At 40.5% G+C, this 25009-nt stretch overlaps 1 protein-coding gene across 4 annotated transcripts in view; it reads right to left on the reverse strand.

The window, feature by feature from the left end:
• The window catches only part of CTDSPL (CTD small phosphatase like), an 84705-nt gene extending 60642 nt beyond the window's left edge, over window positions 1-24063 (reverse strand). For 2 of the 4 annotated variants that reach the window (XM_027791744.2, XM_005240962.3), the window contains exon 1: window positions 23794-24062. In XM_027791744.2, coding sequence (XP_027647545.1) covers window positions 23794-23869 — 76 coding nt within the window. In that variant the 5' untranslated portion in view covers window positions 23870-24062. Of the gene's footprint in view, window positions 1-22974; window positions 23160-23793 lie in introns of those variants that run through there. The other 2 variants (XM_005240961.4, XM_027791743.2) reach the window with 2 other exon arrangements.
• Between the last annotated feature and the right edge of the window lie 946 nt (window positions 24064-25009).

Below are 25009 nucleotides of genomic sequence, written 5' to 3' on the forward strand. Positions count from 1 at the left end.
TCTCTTTCTCTCTCTTCCCCCTTGAATCCTCTGATGAATGTCACCATTTCACTGTCGCCCTTTCTAAGTCACCTTCCGCTTTTGTGCTCCTGGTGCCTCCTTCCCTAGGATTTCAGGGTCACGCATTTAAGGATCTCTCTCAGCTGCCCTTCCTACATCAAAGTCTATTTGAATGCTAGGAGGACGTGTTGGACAGCTTGCCCTGCTGTACTCCTTCACCAAGCACCTAGCTGCAAAAATCACTTCACCATCGTTTGAATCACTCTGGGACTCATACAGCATAGGGCATGTGCTAATTACAAGATACTGTCAGGTACCTGAATGAAAGCACAGTAAGGATGCAAAGACATAAAGGATCCAAGGAAAAACTATCTACACAACGTGGCTGTACTTACATCATCAGTAGCGTTCAGTTTTACCCCCTATTCTGCTAAGAGACATGTGTTTTCACATGGGGCCCCCAACATCAGGACACGGACATGCTGGAGTGAGTCCAGAGGAGGCCACAAAGGTGCTCAGAGGGCTGGAGCCCCTCTGCTGTGCAGACAGGCTGGGAGAGCTGGGGCTGTTCAGCCTGGGGAAGAGAAGGCGCTTGCAGCAGAAGTGTGTACAGCAGAAGAAGAAACCTTACAGCAGCCTCCCAGTACCTAAAGGGTCCGACAGGAAAGCTGGAGAAGGGCTTTTACAAGGGCATGTAGCAACAGCACAAGGGAGAATGACTTTACACTGAAAGAGGGGAGATTTACATTAGACATAAGGAAGAAATCCTTTACTTGAGGGTGGTGAGACACTGGCACAGGTTGCCCAGAGCAGCTGTGGGTGCCCCAGCCCTGGCAGTGCCCAAGGCCAGGCTGGACAGGGCTGGGAGCAGCCTGGGCTGGTGGAAGGTGCCCTGCTCATGGCACGGGGGTTGGAACTAGATGGTCTCTAAGGTCCCTTCCAACCCAACCCATCCTATGATTCATACAACTTGGTTACTGCAGAAACTTTCCAGTGCTACCACTTTACAGTAAACTTTATTATTTCTAACACTTAATCTTTCTTGATAACTCCATAAATGAAGTTTGATTATTACAATGTCATAAAGACCCATCACAATGCCATTGGGTGCTTCAGAGCACTCTGAAGCTGACACTGCTGACACACATTTATTGAGCAAGGACAGCACTGAAAGTCCGTTGTTACGATGTACCACAGTGCAAGGCAGCAGTCTTCAAAAAGCAAATGCAAACAGTATTTATGTGCTCTGTAATATCTTCACTGCTCCTGTTCATATAAAGTACATCTTACTCCACCCTATAATACATGTGCAGTGTGAACGTAGACCATGGACTGTCTCTTCCTGCATCCCCCAAGTTCTTATGTGGCTTAAAGAGGTGTCATCTGTCACAGCTGAAGGACTCTGCCCAAACTGAGATTCTCTCCTGTGACAGACCCTGCATTTTCCTGCCTTTGCAGATCACCTCCTTTCATCATAACCACTGCTTTTACCACATCTGCCACAACATGTGCATTGCACCGAACCTTTTCCACAAATGCACAATTCATCTCAGATCTTTTTTAAAAAATAATTGCTGTAACAAATCTTCATGTCTCTATGAAATATGGAAGTAATTTTGAGAAGTGCATATTAATCCTTAAGAGATGACTCTCACTTTCTTAAGCAGGCAATTTTAGTATTTTCAGGGTTTATTAAGTGCCACAGGCAGTAACACACAAAAGCGATCTGTAATTCTGCTCAAAATCCCCATACAAGCACCTTCCAACAGGGCACGTTTCCCCTTTTGATCAAATGAGGACCTGCCTATAGCCTTTTCTGTCAGAGTTGCAAAGGTGCCCAGCTCCCTTTAAGAAAGCTGTCACAGAGATCAATGCTTCCACTTTGTGACTAACCACACTGAAATATTTTTGTTTGGGGTGGGGGGTTAGTGCTTTTTTTGTTTAAGGTTTTTTCTAAATTAATTCTGAACTCAAATGCCTGGGAGAAAGGATATATATGTGTGTGTATATATATATATATATATATTAAAAAAAAAGACTTCACGCAATTTTGTATTGTTTCTTTATTAACCTTTGAAGATAATGTGGCATATTAGTAAAAAACACAGGTCCACAGGCTTCACAGTCAGTGAAACACCTATGCATTTCCTTAAAGTTTCCCTTATTTACATAGTATAATATAAACCAATCAACCACCACTTTAACCAATATTATGTCTCCTTACAAGAACTGATAAAAATTTTATTGTGGTTGTCCCAGGTTGATGTTTTTTTTATAGTTTTTGTAAACGGACTACTTCTGAACAGCATTACGTATGTCCAAATGTTCGTAGTAACAGGAAGCTTAAACATGAAAAAAAACAACCAAAACCTGCAGAACTCAAGGAATGCAAATATAACAGGAAACAAAATGTTCAAGACCAATGATGCTTACAGCTCAGATGGACACCAATGGTTTCCCATCATGTTCCAAGCAATAACCAAATAACCACTGTCATCATGCAGCAGAGCTAACAGAGGCCCCTGAACTTACAACTGTCTCTTGTAACAAGAAGTGTTTCTACCACCATGCTCCATCTAGACTATCATTTGACACACAGGCATGCTTAAATCCGTTCAGCCACTGTGCATATATATGCATGCCAAGCAGATCAAGAGAATCGCATTTGTAGTGATGAATGAAATGACTACAGGCACATTTGTAATGTTTCGTGTCAATGGTGACATGTTCATCTATCAGCTTTTCAACATGTACAACCACCTTTCAGCCATGAGATGTCTTATTATAGACTCCAGTAAAAGCAACCACAATGATTAACAATGTTTGGCACATTTGTGTCTATAGGTAGCTCATGAAGTCCAGAAGAGAGTGGGAAGAAAAGGATGAATCCTAAGGAAAACCATTGTAATTTATGAAGATGACTGTAAGAGTCAGACTCTATATACTTCCAGGAAGTGACGCGATTATCCCTTTTTTTTTTTTTTAAAGGAATAGGGCTGTAACCTTTTTTACTAAAAAGCAGGTTCACATTAAGAACAGCTTTTCATGGACAGCAGTTTAAGAAATAATTATTAACCACACTCCAAACATACTGTTTGTTTTAGGAAATAAGAAGCCAAGCAATTATCAGTGGCAGACCAGGATGTACAACTACGAGGACCACATCCCAGGTCTCTGTGCCAAGAGGGACCACACACATTTCAAGAACTTTTGAGGCAACCTTTCTGAAATACTTCAGAGTACAGGATTTCCAAATACTTTTATGCTAAACAATGTGGAACACTACTAGCAGATAGCCTAATGTCTTACATTTTTCGGGTACTAGTCAAGATAGTAATTGAAGAGAATACACCATCAATGACAGGCCACAAGAGAAACAGCCATGATGTATTCCACGTGGAACCACATTTTAAAGGCAAAGCCCTGTGAAGCATAATGATTTAAAAAAAAAAAAAAAAGACAAACCCAAAAGACACAACCTTTCTTCCTTTCTTCTGTCTGACAACTCATGTTTAAACTTACACCCAGAAAGGGAGCCAAACACACACAACGAAACAGAGAAGATGAGGCTGCAGCAGCTTGTCACATTGCATTGGGAAGATTTTCATTTTTATAAAACAATTTTCCATTTAAGTTAAGCACTTAAATCCACAGATAAAACACACATTGATTAGCTGCTGCTTCGCTTCCACGGGGCTATCATTGACAGAAGTTTTGCTGAAAAGAGCCTCACAACAAACACTGAAAAAAGCAGCAGAGCTAGTGTACAAAATGAATTTCAGTAACACATCGAAAATATGTTATCAAAGATTAATATCTTGCCTCCAAAACCAAAGACACTCAACTCTTAAATCTACCAAATTGCAGTTATCAGAGTCACCTCTGTTTAACCATACTGGAGACAAACAGCACAATATATTATAAAAGTATACCAAATACTGCTGGTAAATCATAGAAGACGTGTCCCCAAATATGCAAAAACTAGCTACAAAGATTATTTTGGTACTAACATTCAGTGTTTTGCAAATCTGGCAAAAAATGGAAAAATAATCCACTCCCACGAACATGGGTTTTACTGTAAATGCTTCAGTTTTGGCCTTGCTATCCCATAACAGAGAACGCCAAGTAATTGGCTAATCTGCTTTTTCTTACTTTTCTTGAATAAACCACAAAACTATGCCCTGCCTTCCCCTGCCATTTCACTGCATGAGAATAAAGACTGTATCTTATTACACAGCTTAATGATTATGTTAATCTTAAAACACTGAAGTGAAATACTAATACTGTCACTAAAACAAACAATCAGAAAACATGCTATTGAGTGTAATAGAGCTGTATGCTCAACTATGTGAGAAACAAAACTAGTAATTAACACACATTGTTTTATTTGACAGAATTAACAGAATATAAGCAACCTACTATCACAATGCAGTTTAAAGGGAAAGAGCTGGCTTCTTAGGGACTAATTGGTATTACAGCAATAAAACAACAGACACTGCAAAAGGTAAAGCTGAACCTAAAGAAAGGATACGTCAGAATTTTATTGGGAGACACAGAAAGAATTTTGTATTTTATTTTCTTTGAAGACAGGATTCAGGGGAAATTTTACAATGAGGTACAGATTTTCTACAGCAGTATCTACCAGACATTTTTTTTTTTTAATTTTCTGTGCTGAAAATTAACGTTCATGGTATTCTGATGAAATGCTAAGGTGACATAATAACAACAATAATAGTTCCTGAGGCTGTGTGAACAGCAGGTTGTATGAAGAACTAAGCTATATCACCTCTGCAGGTTCTGTGCTAAATAAGAAGTTAAGTCAAAAAGTGGTACCTAAACCACTGTCATCCTACACGTCCTGGGAAAGCTAAAGTGAAGCAGCAGAGATTATTCTACCCAACAGTTAAAAAAAGAAAAAAAAATACAAAGCACCTCCAGCACTAATACCACCAAAAAAATCCCTACTTAGTCTTAACAGTAATTTTCTGTAAGCCGAGAAGAACATTTTGCAAGGGCTAAGTTGTCCCTTGTTGCAATCTTTAACCCCTGCTCTCCCTGCCCCTTTGTGCAGATATGACTGTCAGTGGTTCAGTTTTACAAGTGAGGAAAATCTGGGAAGCACAGCACTGAAAAGAGGACTTGTGTTAACTGCAAATACTAGCAACAGTTTATTGGAGTAAAGATTAATATTTTGAAGGATACCAACTCCAGCCTGACATTCCCATCTCTTGTGCGACCTGCAGAACTTCCTGGTGACGTAAGACATAATTGGCACAGAAAATAGTAACAGGCAGAATGAAAGAAGAGTTGAAAAAGTACCCCAAACCACCAAGGTCTTCTATGTTGCTGTTCTTTCAAAACTGAATCTTCTCTACATGACTTCCTCACGTATCACCTTACAGTATAATTCCAAAATCTATTTTAAATCATTATACAGTTGGGGGGGGGGGGGGGGGAATCTAACAGAAAAAAAATGTCAGAAGTTGTCAGGTGGCAATTTATTCAAAAGTAGCCCACTATTTAAGCTTCTTATTCAGGAACGCAGAGCTGTTTATGGATCATCATGTCATTTCTGGAGGGACTAGTACCCACTTTCCTCACATTCATACTGTACTATGTAAGAGCCATTATCATAACTGCTACTCACTGAGATTATATAGGCTCAGATTCTGTGTGGTCGCCAGAAAATATATCAAACTGCCATGCAACATTGCTGCAGGATATTACGACCTACCAAGTTTTAAAGCAGAGAAAGTTAAGTTTAGAGGCAAAGGATCTCATCTATATTTTAAAACCAGACAAGCTGAAGTTGATTTCAAGATCAAATGAGTATACACTGTGTAACAACAGCAAACTACTCAGGAGTGAGACCACTACATAGTCAGGAATATGTTTATCAAGGAGTGAAAAACACATGTAATTTAATAACAACATACCATTTTATCCCTTACCATCTTTGAAAAGCTTAGCTGAAACCATTATTACCTTCACATAAATACATAACCAGAAAAAATAGTTTGTATACAACCATAGCTAAGCATCTCTAGGCATTCTGTAGGATGGCCTCAAACAGAATTTTTATCCACAAAAAAGTGGACAAAAAAAGCCATGAAAGGTTTTGGGTTTCCCATCGAACCTTCCATTTTTGGGAAATTTTATTTTTGAAGAAAGTACATGCTGTTGCTCTATTTGAAATAGGAACCAATGCAATATTTTCATTAACAGCATCTCTTAAGCTTACCCTTTTCTCGTTTTCCAGAGAGACTATGCTTTTTGTTTTGGCTTTTACGGTAATGAACACATATAAGCACTGTAACACTGTAGAAGTGTGCTTCCTACTTACTGTAACACTGTAGCTATCACCCTAACACACAACAGTCCCTATCCTAACATTGTGAAGATGTAAAACCACAATTACAGAGTCTGCTAAAACTGGCAGAACTCTTTGCCACTGACCATACAGTCCCATCTTCTCTCCTGGGAGAGAATCAACCCAATTAAAAGGGGGTGGGTGGGTACATGGGGGTGTTAACTACAGCTCAGACATGCGACACTTACAACACATGGTCATAAAAGCAGAGGTGCATCTTCACCCTTATCAAAATATTTTTTCTGGATATGTCACTGGGCAATTAAGAAAAGTTCATGGATTAACAGTAAGCATTTATTAAAACAATTAGTAAGTTGGGTACAGTGTCTCAAGAACCAGTAAGTTCCAACAAGAGGGTGCTGAAAAAGAAGAGCATCCCCTTTGAATGTACTCAGCTTCCATTTTCCCAAGAGACTTAACATTTTTGAGGGAGTTTTGACACACAGCATGACTGTTTAAAGTGGGATTTTGTTTATTCTAGAAAATTTTAAGAACTGTGTATGCACAGTAGGATAAATACTTTTAACAGGTGATTATGCTAAACCAAAGAATGGCTTAAATGAGTATATGAGAGCATGACAAAATTGTATTATTTCGTAAAGTGAGGAACCTATAGCTATAGCATCTTCCTATCTTTAGGAAAAAATACAGCCAAGGCAAGTGAGAGAACAGAAGCACTGACTTTAAACTGAAAATTACTGCAAACATAATGGAAGAGAAAGCTCTTTGCAGATGAATTGTATTTAAGTGAGTGGAGAACTGCTTGAGGAAGAGGGAAACATCAGACAAGCAAGTATTTAATTATTCTTTTGTATGTCTAGATTAACATTTTAAGCAGATACAGCAACCTAAAGATGGAATGAAACTCTTGGACATACACAATAACAGTAGAAGAGGCAACAAAGCCAAGCTGCAGCAGGATAAATTCCTCCTAAAGAACTGCAGCGGTCAAACACTAAAAGAAGTTGCCCCAGATAGGCTGTGAAACTTCCATCCTTGGAGATAATCAACACTTGACTGGGCAAGACTCAAGAGCATCCTCAGCCCTGCGCTGAGCAAGGACCTGCAGATGTCCCTTCCAACCTAAACTACTGTATGGTGCCATGAGCCTGGACACCACCTATCACAACAACCAACCCTGCTACGTAAAGATGATTAACATCTATAGTTTGCGCTCCTGTATATGTTATATATAGAAGTCTTTACAACAGCTGAAATACTACTAATGGGTTAAAAAAAAATTCCTACTTTAAAAAAAATCCTTTTCTAATATTAGTCTGCCAGTCTTGTATAACAATAAGCCTTTTCTTTTACATTCTTTTATGTAGCAGAAAATTAAAGCTTAGTATTTTTATCTTGAAAAACTATACTGACAAATATGAAAACCTAGAAAGGGCTTGTGTACCATCTGAAAGGTGTTTTTTTTTTAAAACTGACATTTACATCACACTAAATACTTTAAAAGCTTTCATGCATCTTTCCACCAGTTTACCTTACTCTCCTTTTTCTCAGTTTTCTGTTTACCTCAGAAATATCACCCTATCTTCCTTTTCCAGATCCTTACCATCATTCTCTTTCCCTTAAGTTACTTCCCAGGATGTTAATAGTAAAGGTAGAGCAAGCAGTACCATAGCTTGCCGGTAGAAATAAAAATACCACCTTCCCAATCACATCACAGGAAAAAAAATGATGAAAACTGTTAGCATCTCACCAATTGCTAAACACCTTGTAAATATTCACCAAACTGCAAACTTTCATCATGCATCTTACTGTGACAAAGCCCAGCAGCAAGCTAAATTTTATCCTTAGTATCACAGACCAGCTCCATTAAAATCATACCACTGAGCTTATGGAATGACTTAATCCAGTCCTGAAGTAGAATTTCAGAACAGAAGGTTCAAGTTGGCTGTAAATTCAACCCCCTCCCCAACCCAAACCACATAGCAAGTACCTGCATTAAAATGCCTCCCCTTGAACTAGAGCTTAAACTCACACAAATGAGGTTCTGTACAGGTGCCAAACCCCACACACCTGTGGCATCAATGAGACAAGATTCCAATATATTACAGCTTTAAGTTCACGAAAGGAGGAAGATGGGCACTAGGAAGATGGAAGCCCTGTGAGCAGAGTATTGGTCAGAACCCCATCCCAGGCTTGGCCATGCAGCTCTGTGAAGGCTTCTCATACCACTTCCCTCTACTGATGCAAGCAACCTGAAGTCTAAGTCAAAGGAAATTTATAAAAAAATACAAAGTCTTAGTTCTAAGGAGCTATGAAAATTTGATTTTGCTATGATTGCAGAAAATTCATGCTTCCCGAATATGTTAAAAGAAGTATAGCAATTCTTGCAATGGAATGCAGACTTCAGACTTCTTTTTTAGTCTTAGCAGTACCCTGGGCTATCAGCAAGCATAAAGAGATGAACCCAGACAGAATCCACTCAAGACACTTATGTATGTGTGATCTCTCCCTTTCCTTCCGCAACAGCATCCCATTTCCTTCTATAACCAACGTTAGTGATTGTCCCTGATGAATCCGCCCCCCTTTCCATAACTCTGTATTGATTCCCCTTCAATGCTGCAGACTACAGGAGAGCAGGGAACTAAAAAGTTTCTTACAAAGACTTTAAAAAAATAATTATGCAAAGGATCAGTCTTGCAAGTGTACTTAGTAAATTCAGAAACAGACAATTATAGCAGATTTTGTGGAAATGCTGAAGGGTAAGCACATAAAAATGTTGGTAATACTCACTCAGGAAGCCAGCTACCAAAATCCATCAGAGAAGGAATTAGAAGAGGTGATACTTTATCAAATTCAGTTGCAGCTTTTTGCATTGGGAGATCTGCTAACATCCTATAGAAGTGTGAAAACAGTCAGAAAGGCCCCTGGAATAATGCAGCCTTTCCATAACCCTCTATATTGTTCTCCTGGCTGTGTAACAGACACAAGAAGTTTCTCTACAGTGGCAAAACAACAAGCCATTGCTGATGCTGAGTTCAGGTTTGCCTCTATGGAGTAAAGCGACAGGACTTCTGTGTGACATGAAATTTCCACAAATTGCAATTTGAGTATGTTGCCTGAAGTTGCCTGTGAGCGAACTACGCAATTCTTGTCTGCAACAGGGAAGGCTTTTAAATCTCTTCCATTTTTACTGAACTACTGATTAAATTCAGCCAGGTATTTTGGCTTTGGAAGCTGCACCATAATCAAGACTACCACTGTGCTGAAGCACCAAGTTACTTAATGCTGCTCAGAACAGAAGGTTTCAAAATCTGAAAGCCCATTTTAACAACCACCCCCAATGCTGCTAAACTTAGAGAAGCAGAACACCACCACCAACCGCTGAAATTTTTTTGCCAAGTTCTCCCTCTTCTCCTCCTCCTCCTCTGAAGAGGAGCTAAAGATAAACAGCGGGACTCTGCAAGTCTGTATCCCTGGTTACACTTCAGTGCTGCCAAACACCACTGTGGCATGTACAGTGTGCAGAGCTGATGACAAAATTGTCAAATTAGGATTCTGAACTCCATTCCACCTATCTTTGCACACAGCCAAGCATGGAGGTCAGTGAAAAACTGTGCACACTTCCTTTACTGTTAATGGAGTCTCCAGGACACAATTTATGTCATCCTAAAGCAGACAACTACAACAGTGCAATCAACTGCATCATACAAGCATCTGTGTTTCCTCCACCAATTATTAAAACAAACTCACCTTACTTACATGCACACATGACAATGCCACATTAATTTTTATTGAGTATCACAGACTTCATAAAAACCAAACAAAACAAAATCGAAAAACATTGAAACACATTGACAAAAATGGAAGATGCCCCGACTTCTAATTTTATCGACCAAAGGAAGGAAATTCTCCTGTTTCTGACCACCTGGTAAGGCACAGCAACATCTCTATTTTTCAAACATGAAAACACTTCTAGCATTGCTACCAACAGCTTGAGTACCTGACTGAAAAAAATCTACCAGATATTTAAGTATTGCATTATTTAGAACTCCTCCAAGTGAGGCAAATGACTGTACTTAAAATACTATGACAGCAGAAAGCCTTGCTTCTAAGAAAATACTGCCAAATGAACAGCATCAAAGATGAGCAGCACACCATCTCTCTCAGTTACGCATCCTCAGCTGATGGACAACAGAACATCTGGCTCAGCTTTTCCTCAAAAAGAACCAAAATGCTGAAATCAATATACAGGTGGTGTTTGTGAATAAACACAGCAAAAAACCCTGTCCAGCAGGGAGGGGAGTCAGTGATGGCCATGCAGGAGCACAAGGGCCCTGGGACACCTCCTGGCACCTCCCGGCTCCATACAGGGCAAGAATAATTATATGTCGTCCTCCCAGTAATCAAGAAAAGTAGCATATTTGGCCACTTTGACCAAAAGGTCACGGTTTAAGAGCACATTGGTATTATTTCCTGTGACTGTTCCAAGGGCTTCATTTAACCTCTGGGAAGTGCTATGAATAGATGTGATGTTTTCCAGAGGGAAGGGTGTTGGTGGTCAGTTCTACCCAAACACTGCCAAAGTAGTATCTTCAGGTTAAGTATCCGAGTACGCCATTCAGTTGACATGTTTTAATTTTTTCTAGAATTTAAAAGTGACTTCACTAGTATATTCTCGATGCTTCTTTTCACTGGAACACAAACCAAGAATTTAACATGTTCATATTCAACTCTCTTGCTCAATACATCTTTACTATTATTTAACACGCAAAACAATTGTTTACAGAGGAGTTAACCCATGCAGACTTTGCAAAGAAAACACATGAATTTATAGGCATTGCCACTTAGTAAAATTGAGATTTATTTAAAAAAAAAAAAAGTGTTTCTGAATACTGGGTCTAAACAGTAACCTTATCACATTAGGAAATTATTCAGTATTTATTTTGCTACAGCACAAGATCATCAAACATCAATAAATGTTTGGTTGCTTTGTAGAAGAAATAGAAAGCAAAACTAAAACTGCCTTCAAAGGACATCTGCCTACTGGACTTGGTACTTCATTTTCACAACTGCACCACTATATCAGCTATTTAACCAAAAACACAGGCTACAGACTCCCAAACAATCACAGCTGCTGTAAACATACAGTCTTAAAGCAAGAAATGTTTACTTCTGTAAAATACTTTGTAACAGCCAGCTAGCTGACTATCACCTAATCAGCTATTAAAAAGGTGATAACTGTGAACCTGTTCCCCAGTCAGAACTATTATGCATTCAAAACTGAGCCACTATTATCCAAAAAGAAATCTTTACTGACCTTATTAGCAGAGGAGAAGATAAAAGTAATTTGTTACTTGAAGGCTCTGATGCAAAGACCACCTACAGTGGGACTTAAGAAATCATCTTCACAATAAAAAAACTGCAGAGCTGTTTTGTTTGGTTTGTTTTTTGTTTGTTTTGGTATTTTTTTGGTGTTTTTTTTGGTTTTTTGTTTTTTGTTTTTGTTTTTTTTTTTAAGAACAGCATGTATTGGGCTGACAATTACTTGAAAATAGTTTAAAAACACCACATCAATTTTTGGGTTTGTTTTCCCACCTTGACTCCAACTGGTAATTTAAATCGGCCAAAAGAAACATTCTTCAACCTTGCACCATTAGTAAAGGAAAAAAACCCAAACAACCAAGCATTCTGGTAAGTAGGAGATACATTACTGTTTGCTGAAACAAAATAATGAATTTTTACCTATGTACTTCTACAGATTTAAAGTGAATTGCAACATCACCCCATCCACAGCACAAAGGATAAACAAAGCCTAAACGAAACAGATTATTAACCTTAAGATGTTGAATTTAGGACTATCTCAGCATATTCTGTGATGAGTCAGCGCAGCCCTATTTTATTCTTATCTTTCCTTAGTACCCATTGAACCTATTTCCAAAACAAAACCAGTGTTACTTCTACATTTTAGTACAAACACTACTCAAACAAATGCACATCCTTGTACACTAACATCACACCTTCTCAAGGGGTTGGAGTATGTTTTGTACAGACTGAGTACAAATCGTACTGCTAATCCTTTCTGGTCATCGTCACAAGGTTGCCTTCTGAGACGTTTGTGATTAGTTTCTTTTCACAGCTTACATCCCTGCTAATATTACTGGGATTTTGTTGTTGTTTGCTTGGTTTTGGTTTGTTTGCTTTATTTTTGGTGTGTGGGGGTGTATGTATTGTTTTTTTGGTTTTAGGAGCACAGAAGAATTATGTTTTAGGTTGCAAAGATCCAATAAATATTTTTAGATACGCAATTTAGGAAGACTGCAAGCGCTATTTGAACAGTTTGGTGATACAAACACTTTTGGGTTGTTGAGGGAAGAACCAGAAATTTCTGGTGCAACAGGAATTTGCCACTGCAGAAACTGTATTTGAACAGAACCACAGTGGTGCCAGCTCAAGACTAAGTTTTGCACTTCAGGGCTTAATCTAGCATATTGCACAGTGCCAAATGAAATGGCATAATTTCATTCTCTCTGTTTAGTACATATCCTGAAAGAACACTTTGAACAGAAATTATAAATTGAAACCCTCCTCCTGATCTCATTGTTTCTTGAGATGTGGTATGGTAGTTGCTAAGTGCTATTCTGCACCTCATGGAAACAGTACCTTTCTGATGGATCTAGGGGCATCTGGTCCTTAGGAATCTATTGAAATTGTTTCTTACGCCTGAGGCAGGTGTTGTCTGTAAGCACATTTTTCTCCTTTTGTTAATATTACAGTCTTATAACATGAGAGAGTAAAAGTATCCCGTTACTATGTTTAAGATTAACAACTGTTGGATTTAAAAGGTATTTTTGAGGTATTGAAGAGTCCATCACTACTGAAACAACTAAGGTAGTGACATTTTTAAAACCACTCTGCTCTAACAACTCGCTTCCTTGCTCAAACAATGCCAAACAGGTAATATAATAAAGTTCAGCAATAATAGTACAAGTAAATACAGGAATGAGACTTGAAGAGATTCCTCTTTCAAAACTGCCAAGTTTGATTTCCAGTTTTGTTCAAATTTTTATCCTTTTTCCTGCCATGACATGTTTACAAAAAAAAAAAAAAAAAGTGGCAGCAACTGTAGGGTAGCATGGTGGGTACCAACAAGACCAAAAGACTTACAGACATACCACTACTCCCCTGCCTCAAACAATCATAATATCAACAGTAAATGCTCTTTGTAGTAATGTTAGCGTGTCTAAGTTGTAAGCATCCTTTTCCAATACAGATATCAAGAATTTGCTGGAGTGTTTCAAATTTCTTACGGGGTAGGAAAAAAAAGCATTCAGGTCACAGTCTGCATCAAATTGTCAGTTTTATCACGATAGCCTGGAGCTAGAAACATTCAAGTATTCAATCCACTCTGAGGGACATTTCTCTGTTTCTTTTTATGGTTTCACTTTCATTCTCCATTAAACCTCACCATACTTATATCCTTGACATCTTTAATCTCAACACAAGAGGGAATCTTCCAGAAAGACACAAGATTTTGAAATGTGAGGAAAAAGGAGCCCCACAACTATGTACTCAGATAAACCCGATTAAACAAATCCACTTAAAATCTCATTCCTTTGTGGATAAGCAGAGACCTCTACACAGATGCAAATTGTTTTACAGTTATGTTGTAAACCCACTCCTTCTGGGACTCTTCAATTAATGTCAATGTCTCATTAGCAAATGAATTGCACTGTAGATTGCATTCAGTACTCTTTTCCTTTTCTTTTCTTAATTCCCCAACTAACATAGAGTCGTGTAGAATCAAAAAGTGGTTTGCGTTGCAAGGGACCCTAGAGACCATCTAGTTCCAACCCCCCTGCCATGGGCAGGGACACCTGCCCCCAGCCCCAGTGGCTCCCAGCCCCGTCCAGCCTGGCCTTGGGCACTGCCAGGGCTGGGGCACCCACAGCTGCTCTGTGCCAGCATCTCACCACCCTCACAGGGAAGAATTTCTCCCTCATATCTAATCTAAATCATCAGTGTAGATCTATATAAGCTGTAAACTTTTTCAGTTTAACATAACCTTCCCCCTCCACACTTCCAAAACTCTCAAATAATTTTCAACTTACTGATTCTCAACAAAATCAGCTTCATATAAGAAGTCATGAGAATTGGCAGCTGGCCAACAAATGGCTTGGTGGAGCGAATCACCTTCCAGCACACATAATCCATTGCAGGAAGTTGGTGAAAGTTCATGATAAATACAAGTGCAGATACTTGACATGTTCAGTTGGTCACCGTGTAAAGATATTTTCCCCTTCCTTCCCCTACTGACACACAATTCATATGCTGAAACATGATCGGTACCTTTATAATGTTATTTTTCAGTACCTTCCTAAGATTACTATCATAATAAATGCAAATTGCTGTCATTTAATTCTGTTTAGGAATTCCCAGATAAACTATTTTGGCAACCGTATCTTCAAGGATTATGCAGGTCATCTGTACAATGTGTGAGCAAATGCTTACTTTCACCCAAATGGGATATTCTGTAATTCTGAAGCTGTGCTGTACTGTGGAGAGTCCTGGCATACTTACTCTATTATACTGGTTATTTTTCATGCATCTCCTCCCTTTAAACACAGCACAACATTCACTCAAGGTTTTTAACTGGTAGTTACAAAGAAGAAATGAGTGTCTTTGCTTTACCAAAGCTGCTATACAGTGGCAGTGATCCTGCATCTGACTCAAGATGGAAGACCCTTATCTTCCTAGATTTTAATAGGGAGTTAAGAAAGAGAGAATGTATCTCCTCCTAAGCTAGCTCCTATGTCATTTTGGCCAACCTGCCAGGGGCTAATCTGCCCGTGCAATATGGTTTGAGGTTCCTCATTACCGCTATCTCACCCCCAAACATCTACTACAGCTTCTCATACTAGAATTAACCCTGGAGACAGTCACCAGAGCCAAACACCTCTGAGCCCCTTAAACTTCAGCATCAGAGCACAAAGAGGCAGCTGTTGCAGTCCAGAACCTTATGACGAGAAAGCGGCAAGAAAGCAAAATACAGCCAGGGAAAGAATTAAAAAAAGAAAAACAAACCAACCAAAGGTCAAAGCTTCACTCCAAAAATCCCTGCAAAAGACATGCTTAAAATGTTTTTCCTGACGTGCTTTGCTTTACAGTGTATTCAGCAAACGGTTAATGTAGGTCTTTAACCAATTTTAGTTTACAAGAAGTCCCATAAGTCCTTTTTAAAAAAAAAAATTGGTAAGGCTTTTGTTAAAGTTTAGTGAGATCCTTTATAATCTTAAAATCTTTCCAGGTGGTAAATATTAGATCTTTCAATGTGCTTGGCTGAAGCAAGTATAAATTATTAAGTATCTTCTAGGAAAATGTCACTATGAACCACTCCTTTGCAGAATGGAATACTTCTGTTGGAACTATCACTAGGAAAAATTGCTGACTTCACAGTTTGAGTAAACCTTACAACTTCAAAACCTATGCCCACCATTTTGAACTTTACTAAAGCTTTCCGATTAGATCCCCAGTAACCGCATGTACTTGCATTCATGGGTAACCCATGCAAGTACGTAGGTATTCAGGTATGTATATACAAAAAAGCTTTTGTGGACAAAACTAAAGCAACACTGCATCCAAATGGTTAAATGCACGCTGAGAACAACTTTGTACAAAATTCATACCTTTAAAAAGATTTGTTTATGAACATCACTTGAAAGAAACATGCCTGGATTCTTCTACGCATGTCCACTGTAATAGCACCCATTGTGGAAGAATTTCTTTCTGACAGCAAGGAAGATGAAAACCAATCCATCTACCCCAAAATGTTCCCCGAGGCTAGTTCATCTCCATGTGCTGGAGACAAATCCCTCCCTCCCTCTGACTCCCAGAGGCCAGGAGAGCAGTGCTATACACCAAGGAGATAACCAAGCTTTGCAAATCATCAAATAAACAAGAAAGCTGAAAATCTTACTGCTGATTACAGCAGACAAGGAAACAGCAAAATGAGTTTAACTTGCTAATTCTGCTGGGAATCCTGGAAGACAACTCAGGAAGCATGACAGCTGCAGGGGTAGGGGAGAGCACTGTGGTGAATGAAAATCAATACATCACTTCCTACCAAGAAAATAAGAAGGTCCTGCAACAGTAGCAGAAAACAACGGACATAACTGACCAATCAGTTACTCACCAGAGATGATCTGAGTTTCAACACTATCATCAATATACAAACTGTAACTTCAGGTTGATGTTCATAAAATATTTGTTTCCTACAAAACTGTTCTGAATTTTATAAAAAAATTTTAAATTTACATACAAAAGAGGTTTTGACAAACCAGGCATCCTTCTTTCGGGGTAGCTCTCTGTACAAAATATGTCCTGGGGCATTTTATTCACCCTGTCAGGCTTTAAATTTACTTATAACACTCAGAAGAGAGTAATAGTTCTTCCTTGCAAAAAGGAATAAGGAAAAAGATCTCATTTTAAAAAAAATCGCAACATCCTTAGAACCCATCTACCATATATATATACTCAGATTTAACTCAACAGATTTTCTAGATAATAGAATTCTAGCTTCTAGTACAGCCAATCGCTTCTAATAATGGGGTCTTTTTTTTTTTCCAAATTATACTTTATTATCTTGTACAAATAAAACAACATCTGGCACTTTATTGTGAGTGTTCATTTTGATAACACATTGACTAAAGCCTACAAAATTTATGTAGGCCCAACACCATGCACAGAACTTTTTCTGCTCATCTGTCTAAAGGTGGTATTTTTACCACTAGTATCTATATTACACAGTAGTAGCTGATCCTGAAAGGACCGTATAGGACTGACTTTGTTGGGATTTTTTTCTTATAGCAAACATTCTAGAAATACAAAAAGAAGCCAAAATTGTACCACAGTAGACAGTGTGGAACATATTTTTACTCTGATCTATTTAAATGCTACTTACGCTTCCATATTTGTCACATCTATGTCCATTTTACACCTTAACCTCTCCAAGTAAAAATAAAGCAAGTTCCCGTGAAACTCTGGCAAAAGCAGAGTTTATAGAATATTAACATTTCCAACATGAAACTCTTAAAAACGCCTCTGGCTACATTACAGCACAAAAAGCATCTTTCTTCTCTGCCTGCCCACAGCCCCTTACAAAAAGATCTGGAAGTTGAGCAAAGCAGTTAAACCCATTGATACAATGTCATCCCGTTTGAGCCTCCTGCCCAGGAAGATGAGCTTATATCAGCATCATTCAACAGAATAGACACATGAAGACTTCGGAGATGCTGCTGAAATTTTTTGTGAGTTTTTTCAGATATTAGGAAAATTTCTCCACCAAAAGGGTTGTCAAACACTGGAACAGGCTGCCCAGGGAGGTGGTGGAGTCACCGTCCCTAGAGGTATTTAAAAGATGTGTAGATGTGGCACTTCAGGACATGGTTTAGCAGTGGGCTTGGCAGTGCTGCGTTAACAGCTAGACTCTTACAATCTTAAGGGTCTTTTCCAACCTAAATGATTCTATGATTTTCAAGCCAGGTATCCACTTCTAAGAGGAATCAAATGGTATACAACCTTTACTAACTATCCAGATGTAGTCTTTAAAGATCTAAATAGGCTTGCTCAGCTCTATCAACCACTCTCTTATTGCAGCTTGGAAGATTCCTTCCCCTTTCTGGGAATACTTATGAACTGGGATAAGGGAACACAGACAACCACCCAACTGGTGGAGAGACCCACCAACTTCATCATGAGAGTACCCACCACCCAGGAGTAGTACGAAGATGGATGGGGTCAGAGCAGGTCAAGAGCCTGTAGCAGACACTAAACCTATTCCCTGTCCTATTAGCAGCCCCCATAGGGGCCCAGCAGCCCTCAAGAACCAAGACTTCATACCCGTCCTATGTACATGCCTATCTTCTCTCCCAGCAAGATCTATCCCTCAGGCAGGGAGGAGGAAGGGGAGGAGCAGGAAGAGGGATGAACCACATCTTCCAGTACTGATCCACACAGTGGGTAAAAACCTAAGAAGGCTGTAGATCAAGCTTTGCTTTTTTTTTTTTTTATTTTGGAAGGAAAATGTTAAATCTTGTGGAAAGAAATAGTTCAAATATAATTCAAAGAAATCCATGCAAAATCCTCCGTCAGGTAGGGTTGAGTAATGAACCAGTTCACTCCCTGGGTTAACATTTCCATATCCAGGATTGCCTGAAACTAGACTTTTAATAGAAAATGTGATACTGAGCAACTAGTGATCATTACCAACAGCTCTTCCAACCCAAAATTTAGCAGAAAACAAAGGCACACTTGCTTACTGAGTGAATATTTAAGATTCAACATATACAAAAATTGTGGGCTAGAACTAATTTGCAACCATTTTTATATTTGGGTGATGATTTTTACAAGATAGTAAACCCCATAAATTAAGTGTTCTGTGATGGAAAAATAAGCTTACCACAGTTAAACCCATCTACCTGGCAAATGGAAATATCATCTTTCACTGACACTGACCAGGGAAGCGAGTTCCATTTCTCTTAGCTTTCACATTCTCAGCATTTTAGTTTCATTATCACTTTAAAGAAACAAACATAGACCCATCATCCAAAGGCTTATTCGGAATGTTCAGCTTAAATTCTGAAAGTGTAGCATCGATCACACTGCATTTCAGTGATTATGTCAGAAATGGTATTTGCATTTCTGAATACTGAATTGACAAAATGTAGGTCAACCTTGGTTTTTTAAAGGCATGTTAAACTTCTAAACACTTTAGTTAAATCACTGCATTGAAACAAATATGAATTTGAGATGACATGCACTATGAAGAAATGATAATGCTGCAGCTTACAGACATGGCCTGAATACTAGATATTCATGCAAATTATCATCCACGTTACTGTCAGCACACTTCAGCTTGTTAACTGCTACCCTAAATCAAATCCTGGGTTACTACAGTCTCCCTGGTACATAAAACCTACTGTATGGTTACTCTGGTTTCATATAACAGCTTTGTCATTAGTTAATGATTTAAAATTTTATCCTCTGTGAGCAATTCACATTCCAATGTAGCGCCGGAGTGGCTTCAAACACCTTTTTTTTTTTTTTTTAACACTAGTTTATAGTTAAAATTCTGAAGTTAATATAAAAATTTGTTGAAACAATGTCTCAGGAACATTAACATACGTTCACATGTTTGAGTATTCTAAATCCAGGTGATGTAATGGCAAAAAAGAGTATTCAAGATATTTTCATAGGTTTTCAAAATTATTTTTACTGAAGACACAGTAAGGACACTTCTTTTGGCTTTTAATGCGAGATCTTAAAAACTGTTATTGTAATGATTTAGTTTCCACTGTGAACCTTTTTCGAATAATTTATTGCAGAATAAAATACACTTCTGTAGGGACAGTAAAACATTCAGTTACTCTAAATAACTGACAATAGATGCTCAGCTGACAGACAAATTTTATAGAAGTCAGGACAGATGTATCTGAAGAGAGAAAATACAACACCACAGCCTGAGGGTGATACCTAAAGGAGGACTGGACTATTATTACGCTACTACTTAACTTGGAACATGTAAATGTCGAAGAACTTGCATCATTTATGAGGATCAAATTAAAGCATGTAGGTAAAATAAAGAAATTCACTTCTTTGGACTGAATGCCTATTACCCACCAATGATCATGCTCTCTACATTACACTCAGTGCAAAGACTTGTCAGTACTGCACTGTTTTCTGTATTTAACCGTATAGATTTTACATTAGAGGTCACTGTTCAACTCCTTAATAAGAGTTAATACTTTCCTTATAAAAATAAACAATTTATTTTATCTGTAGAACTGATTATGCAGGGATTCAGATTTTCAGTTTTTCTTTGTGGTTTTCATCTATAGTTTTTTCTTAGCTGCTCTCCTTTATTGGCGATCCAATAAATCCCTTTTCACAAACTTAAGCCCCCATTTTAATTTCAAGTTACAAGTCTTGTTAATGCTTCCAACTTCCAGAAGTGCCAAATGACCACAACATAAAATACTTCTGCAAGAATTACCACTTTCATTACTTCAAAAATAAACAGGGAATTCAATTCTCAATGAATTTAGTGCTCAAAATATCTTTAATCACCTACTATCACTTCCAGTAGGGAGAAAGTAAGTTTCTGTTTGCCAGAACTAATTTAACAACATAGACAGGGACGAAAAACCTCCGGAGGCATGACCACCACAGGCATTTCAGAACAAACGTTACAATAATAATACAATATAATTGTAGCAACTTTCCATGCTCAGCTTTCATTTTGACAGACAACTAAATACAGTGCACCACCATGTGGCAACATACTCAGGAATGGTTCACCTACCAAGATCTGTTTTTTTCCACTTTCGAAATTTTTTACAATTTGTTAAGAATAGATGTTAACAATCCCATCTTAGTATTAAAAAAGCTCCTTTTTAACGAGCTGTCACAGCTTCACTTGGCTCAAAAGCTAATTTTTAATACATCTGGATTAGCAAGAAAATATTCAGGCATTTTTATTTGTACAGCACAGTATTAACCTAAAACCTTAACTGCCCCAGGACCAGAGAACAGCTCTGTTTCTTGCCAATCACGCTCGCTTGCACAAGCGAAATTGGGCATAAGCATTAAAAACATAAACCGCATTTTTTACAAAACAAATCAAGCTAAATGCTGAACTCATGGCTGATTAAAAGCTTCAGAAAATTTTAGGGAAAAAAACTGAACACTGGAAGGTATACACATGCATTATTTAGCAGTTGCTCAGCTACTGTAAAACCGCTTCTCTCCAGCTTAAAGAAAAATACCAATTTTTTCCATAAGAAACAGCAACAGAAGGTTCCAAAAATCCTACAAAAACCCTGACTCCCGAAGCCACTACATGCCACTTAATACCCTGAAGCATATTTCTGCAGCCAAACGCTAAACTCTAAGGGAAAAGCAGGTTTTCATTAAACTGGACAGCCTTTGCTCACACAGTACAGTGCTGTTGTAATTCACTGTATCGCAAAATTTCAGAAGATAGGTTCAGGTGATTCTTGTATTTGTTAAATAAAGAGTTAATTCATTGCGCTTTAAAGTATTTGTTTGCCATTTTGTACCAATATACTCCATTCAATCTGAATTAGCAGTGAAGATTCACTTTAAACATCAGTGTCTAAGATCCTGTCCGTGTTCACCGTTTCAGGGTCAGGCTCTCTGCGAGCTCACCGAACCCAAAGGCTTTGCTAAAACTGTTAAGAAATGTAACAGAAAATTGAGTGACGCGATATGCAACCAGAAAGGAAAGTAGGTAGTGCAACGGGTTCTCACAAGCTCTGTACCTTGAGCAGTGGGAAAACCTGTAGTGGAAGAGGCAGCAGCAAGCAGCACTCTCCTTCCAGAGCGCAGGATGGACAGACCTGCAATTCTTTTTCTGCAAAAGTTGTTCTGACACTATTGGAAAATCTCACCACAGAGCAGAGAGTCAATCCAAAGCATGCACTTCAACAGCATTTAAAAAAACAACAACAAAAAACCCTCCCCAAAAAAACACAGAGAAAAAACATTAATCCACCTCTTGTATTAAGATCACGCCGAGGTCCCCTCTTGCCTCAAACTCCAACTACTCTCCTTCCACTCTTTGCCAGCCCTCCCCTGCTAACGCGCAGCCTGAAAAGCCCTTGCTATGCAATTAAGACCATCATGATTCCGAGCCAAAGACAAACCAATAGCAAGAACACAATGCATATTATGCAAGTTACTGCATAGTTATGCAAGTTATATGCATATTTTCGCTACACAGAGTAGCTCACTGTACCGACGACTCTGAAGACACTTGTTTGATGTGGATGCTTACTCTTCTTTCAAGCTGTCAAATTTTCCTGCTTGCCTCAGCTGGCTTTTTTACACTAAAATTTCAACCAGCTGCTGACAATATTAGCGAAGCTCTTCCAGTACATACAATATAGGCCATTAAAGTCATAACAACATCTGAGCACAGAATCACGTAAGTTTACTCCAAACCCGGTCTTAGGAGACATCGTAGGCAGAGCACCAGCACCTTATTGACTGTAGATGCCCCACGTTCAACATTGCCAAAACAGAGGTAAACACGTCTTGAGACAAACAAGGCACTGTGGCAGAAGTATCACTTCACAAGCTATGTGAATTAAAGAGAATTACATCAGCACTCCTATACTGAACAAAAAAATATTTTTTTGTTTAGACACCTCCCAACCTGACGGCTTTTTATTTTTTTAAATCTACCTCCACACTCCTCCTGCAATCACCACGGGTGAGATGAGAAGACAAGAGAATTCACATACAGCCTTTTGAAAGCAACAGGGATCAACTTCTCCAACGATACAGGACCCCTCAGTATTTACAAGATGAGTCACATAAAAATGGAAGCTTTCTGGGTACTAAAAGCATTGATTTTAGGGGGAGATATATCAATCTCCATTTTTAGAAAACCACTCAGAGGTCTATTACCATACCTACTAGGGCATATCGCCACACTATTTCTCATTTCTGTCCTTTCTCCCCTTTTTACCAGCACTGCCTGTAACAAAGCACAAACTTGTCACTCAACTTCCAAGATCTGTGAGCAATCACACACAACTCCCCAGAACCTGAACACTGCTGCTTACCCATGCCTTCCTCATTGCCAGCTGCAAGGGCACAACCACTTGCAGCCCAGGACCACTCCAAGCTTCCAAAAGGAAATAAGGTTAAGGGATTTCGTCAATATGCAGACTTTTGAGAAGCAGCAGCTCCTCCGGCCAAGCTGGATTCGTCTTATTTTGGAGTAAAACGCAATCCAAATGTGATGCCTTACGCAAGCAACAACTGTTTATCTACAGAGTAAACAGAGCCCACTTTTAAAAGCAGCCCATGTTTCTTTCTGAGACGTCTAAGTATCCTCCAACAGCAAACCTGAAAGCTACACAGATTCTTAAATGTGAGGCATGGAGAAATGCAGGCAAGTAGAGAGTAATCAGGAAACCTTTTTCCAAAAAGCAAGGGGGAGGGGGGAAGGATTAAATCTTTACAGCTGAGATTGGAAAATTTTCCAACACATCCAGCACAGGTATCCTTTCCCTGAAACAGGGCACTAACTGCAAAGTGACAACCTCACGAAGTTACCTCGCCGACCCTCGAGGAACAAGAGTATTTTATTTACATAGCTACTGATTAAACTCCATAGTTAAAGCACTGTAACAAGTTCTCAGCTGTATCCAGCAAGCAGTTTCCGAGACCTTCATGCAAATATCTTCATCCCACAAAAAGAGCCCAACCAAATCCAACAAACCCTCCTCTATTCCCAGCAGCCAGAGAGGATTATATGGTCACTGAAGAATGCAAGTTGTTACTACATGCATTTTTAAGCACCGATTTCCAGGGAAAAAAAACCGAAACCGAACAAACCAAAAAAAAAAATACATGAAGAAAGAAAGAAGGCAGCTCACCTTTATCCTGAGTGCAGGACAGGATCTCCTCCTCTTTGGGGTTAGTCACCTGGGTGATAATGGACGGGTTGTCCATGGAAACAGAGTGAGATTCCACCTGGCTATTTCCCTCCCAGAGGCAGGCTTGTGTGCGGGGAGGGGGTGTGTGGTGGTGGGATTTGTTTGTTGTTTAAAAATCAACACGCAGATTTGTATTTAAAAAAGAAAACAACAACAAAAAAACCCAACTCTTCCAGGAGCGATGCCAAGCTGGGGGGGGGGGGGAGGGGGGGAGGGGGGGGGAGCACCGTGCACAGGGGCCCCTCCGGTAGCGCTGCCACCGCCGCCTCCTCCAGGCGCCAATTCTTCACGGGGAAGGGGGGGGGGAAGGGGAGGGGGAAGGGGGGGGGTGAGATAAATTAACCCCCCCCTTAAAACCAAAATTAATTAATCCAATTCACCCCGCCGGGAAGCCCGCCGCAGCGCTCCCCCCGAGCCCCCGCCGGAGCCGCCGCCGCCTCCCGAGGCGGGGGAAGTGCCCCCGGCCCTCCGCGCCCGCCTCCCCCCGCGGCGAGCCCCCGCCTCACGCCGCCCCCCGCATCCACCTGAGCCGCCCCGCGGGGCCTTCCCCCGAGCGCGTCCCCCGGCACAGCCCCCCGCGCCTACATACCCCGCCGCCGCCGCCGCCGCCCTCCTCCGCGCCTATCTCATCCCCGCGCCCCCCCGCCCCGGCCCCCCTCACACCTCCGCCCCAGCCCTCCCTCCCCCCCACCCCCCTTCCCGCGGGCAGCGCTGCGGGCTCGGCGGAGCGACGCCGGGCCGCCCCCTCCTCCTCCGCCTCCTCCTCCTCCTCCTCCCCCCTTTCCCGGGTCACGGGCCGCCGCCGTGCGCGGGCGAGGAGGGAAGCGCGGTGCGAGGGGAGGAAGGGAGGGGAAAGGGGCCGAGCCGGGCCGCGCTCCCCGCGCTGCGCCACAACCCGCCGTCGCCGCCGCCGCCGCGCTCGCAGCCTGTCAGCCCGCCCGGCGCGGCCCGCGCCCCGCCCCGCTCCGCCCCCGCGCCGCGGGACGCTCCAACATGGAGGCGGGGAGCGGGCAGCGCCCGGGCCCCGCTGCGCGGTAAACAACGGGGCGGGGCCACGGCGAGGGCGGGGCCGCGGCGGGGGGCGGGGCCGCGGTGGGACCGGGCCTGCGGCGGGACCGGGCCTGCGGCGACGGCGGGGGGGGTGGCCATTGTCGTG

This window comes from Falco peregrinus, chromosome 5 (assembly GCF_023634155.1).
Source record: "Falco peregrinus isolate bFalPer1 chromosome 5, bFalPer1.pri, whole genome shotgun sequence".
Taxonomy (NCBI): domain Eukaryota; kingdom Metazoa; phylum Chordata; class Aves; order Falconiformes; family Falconidae; genus Falco; species Falco peregrinus.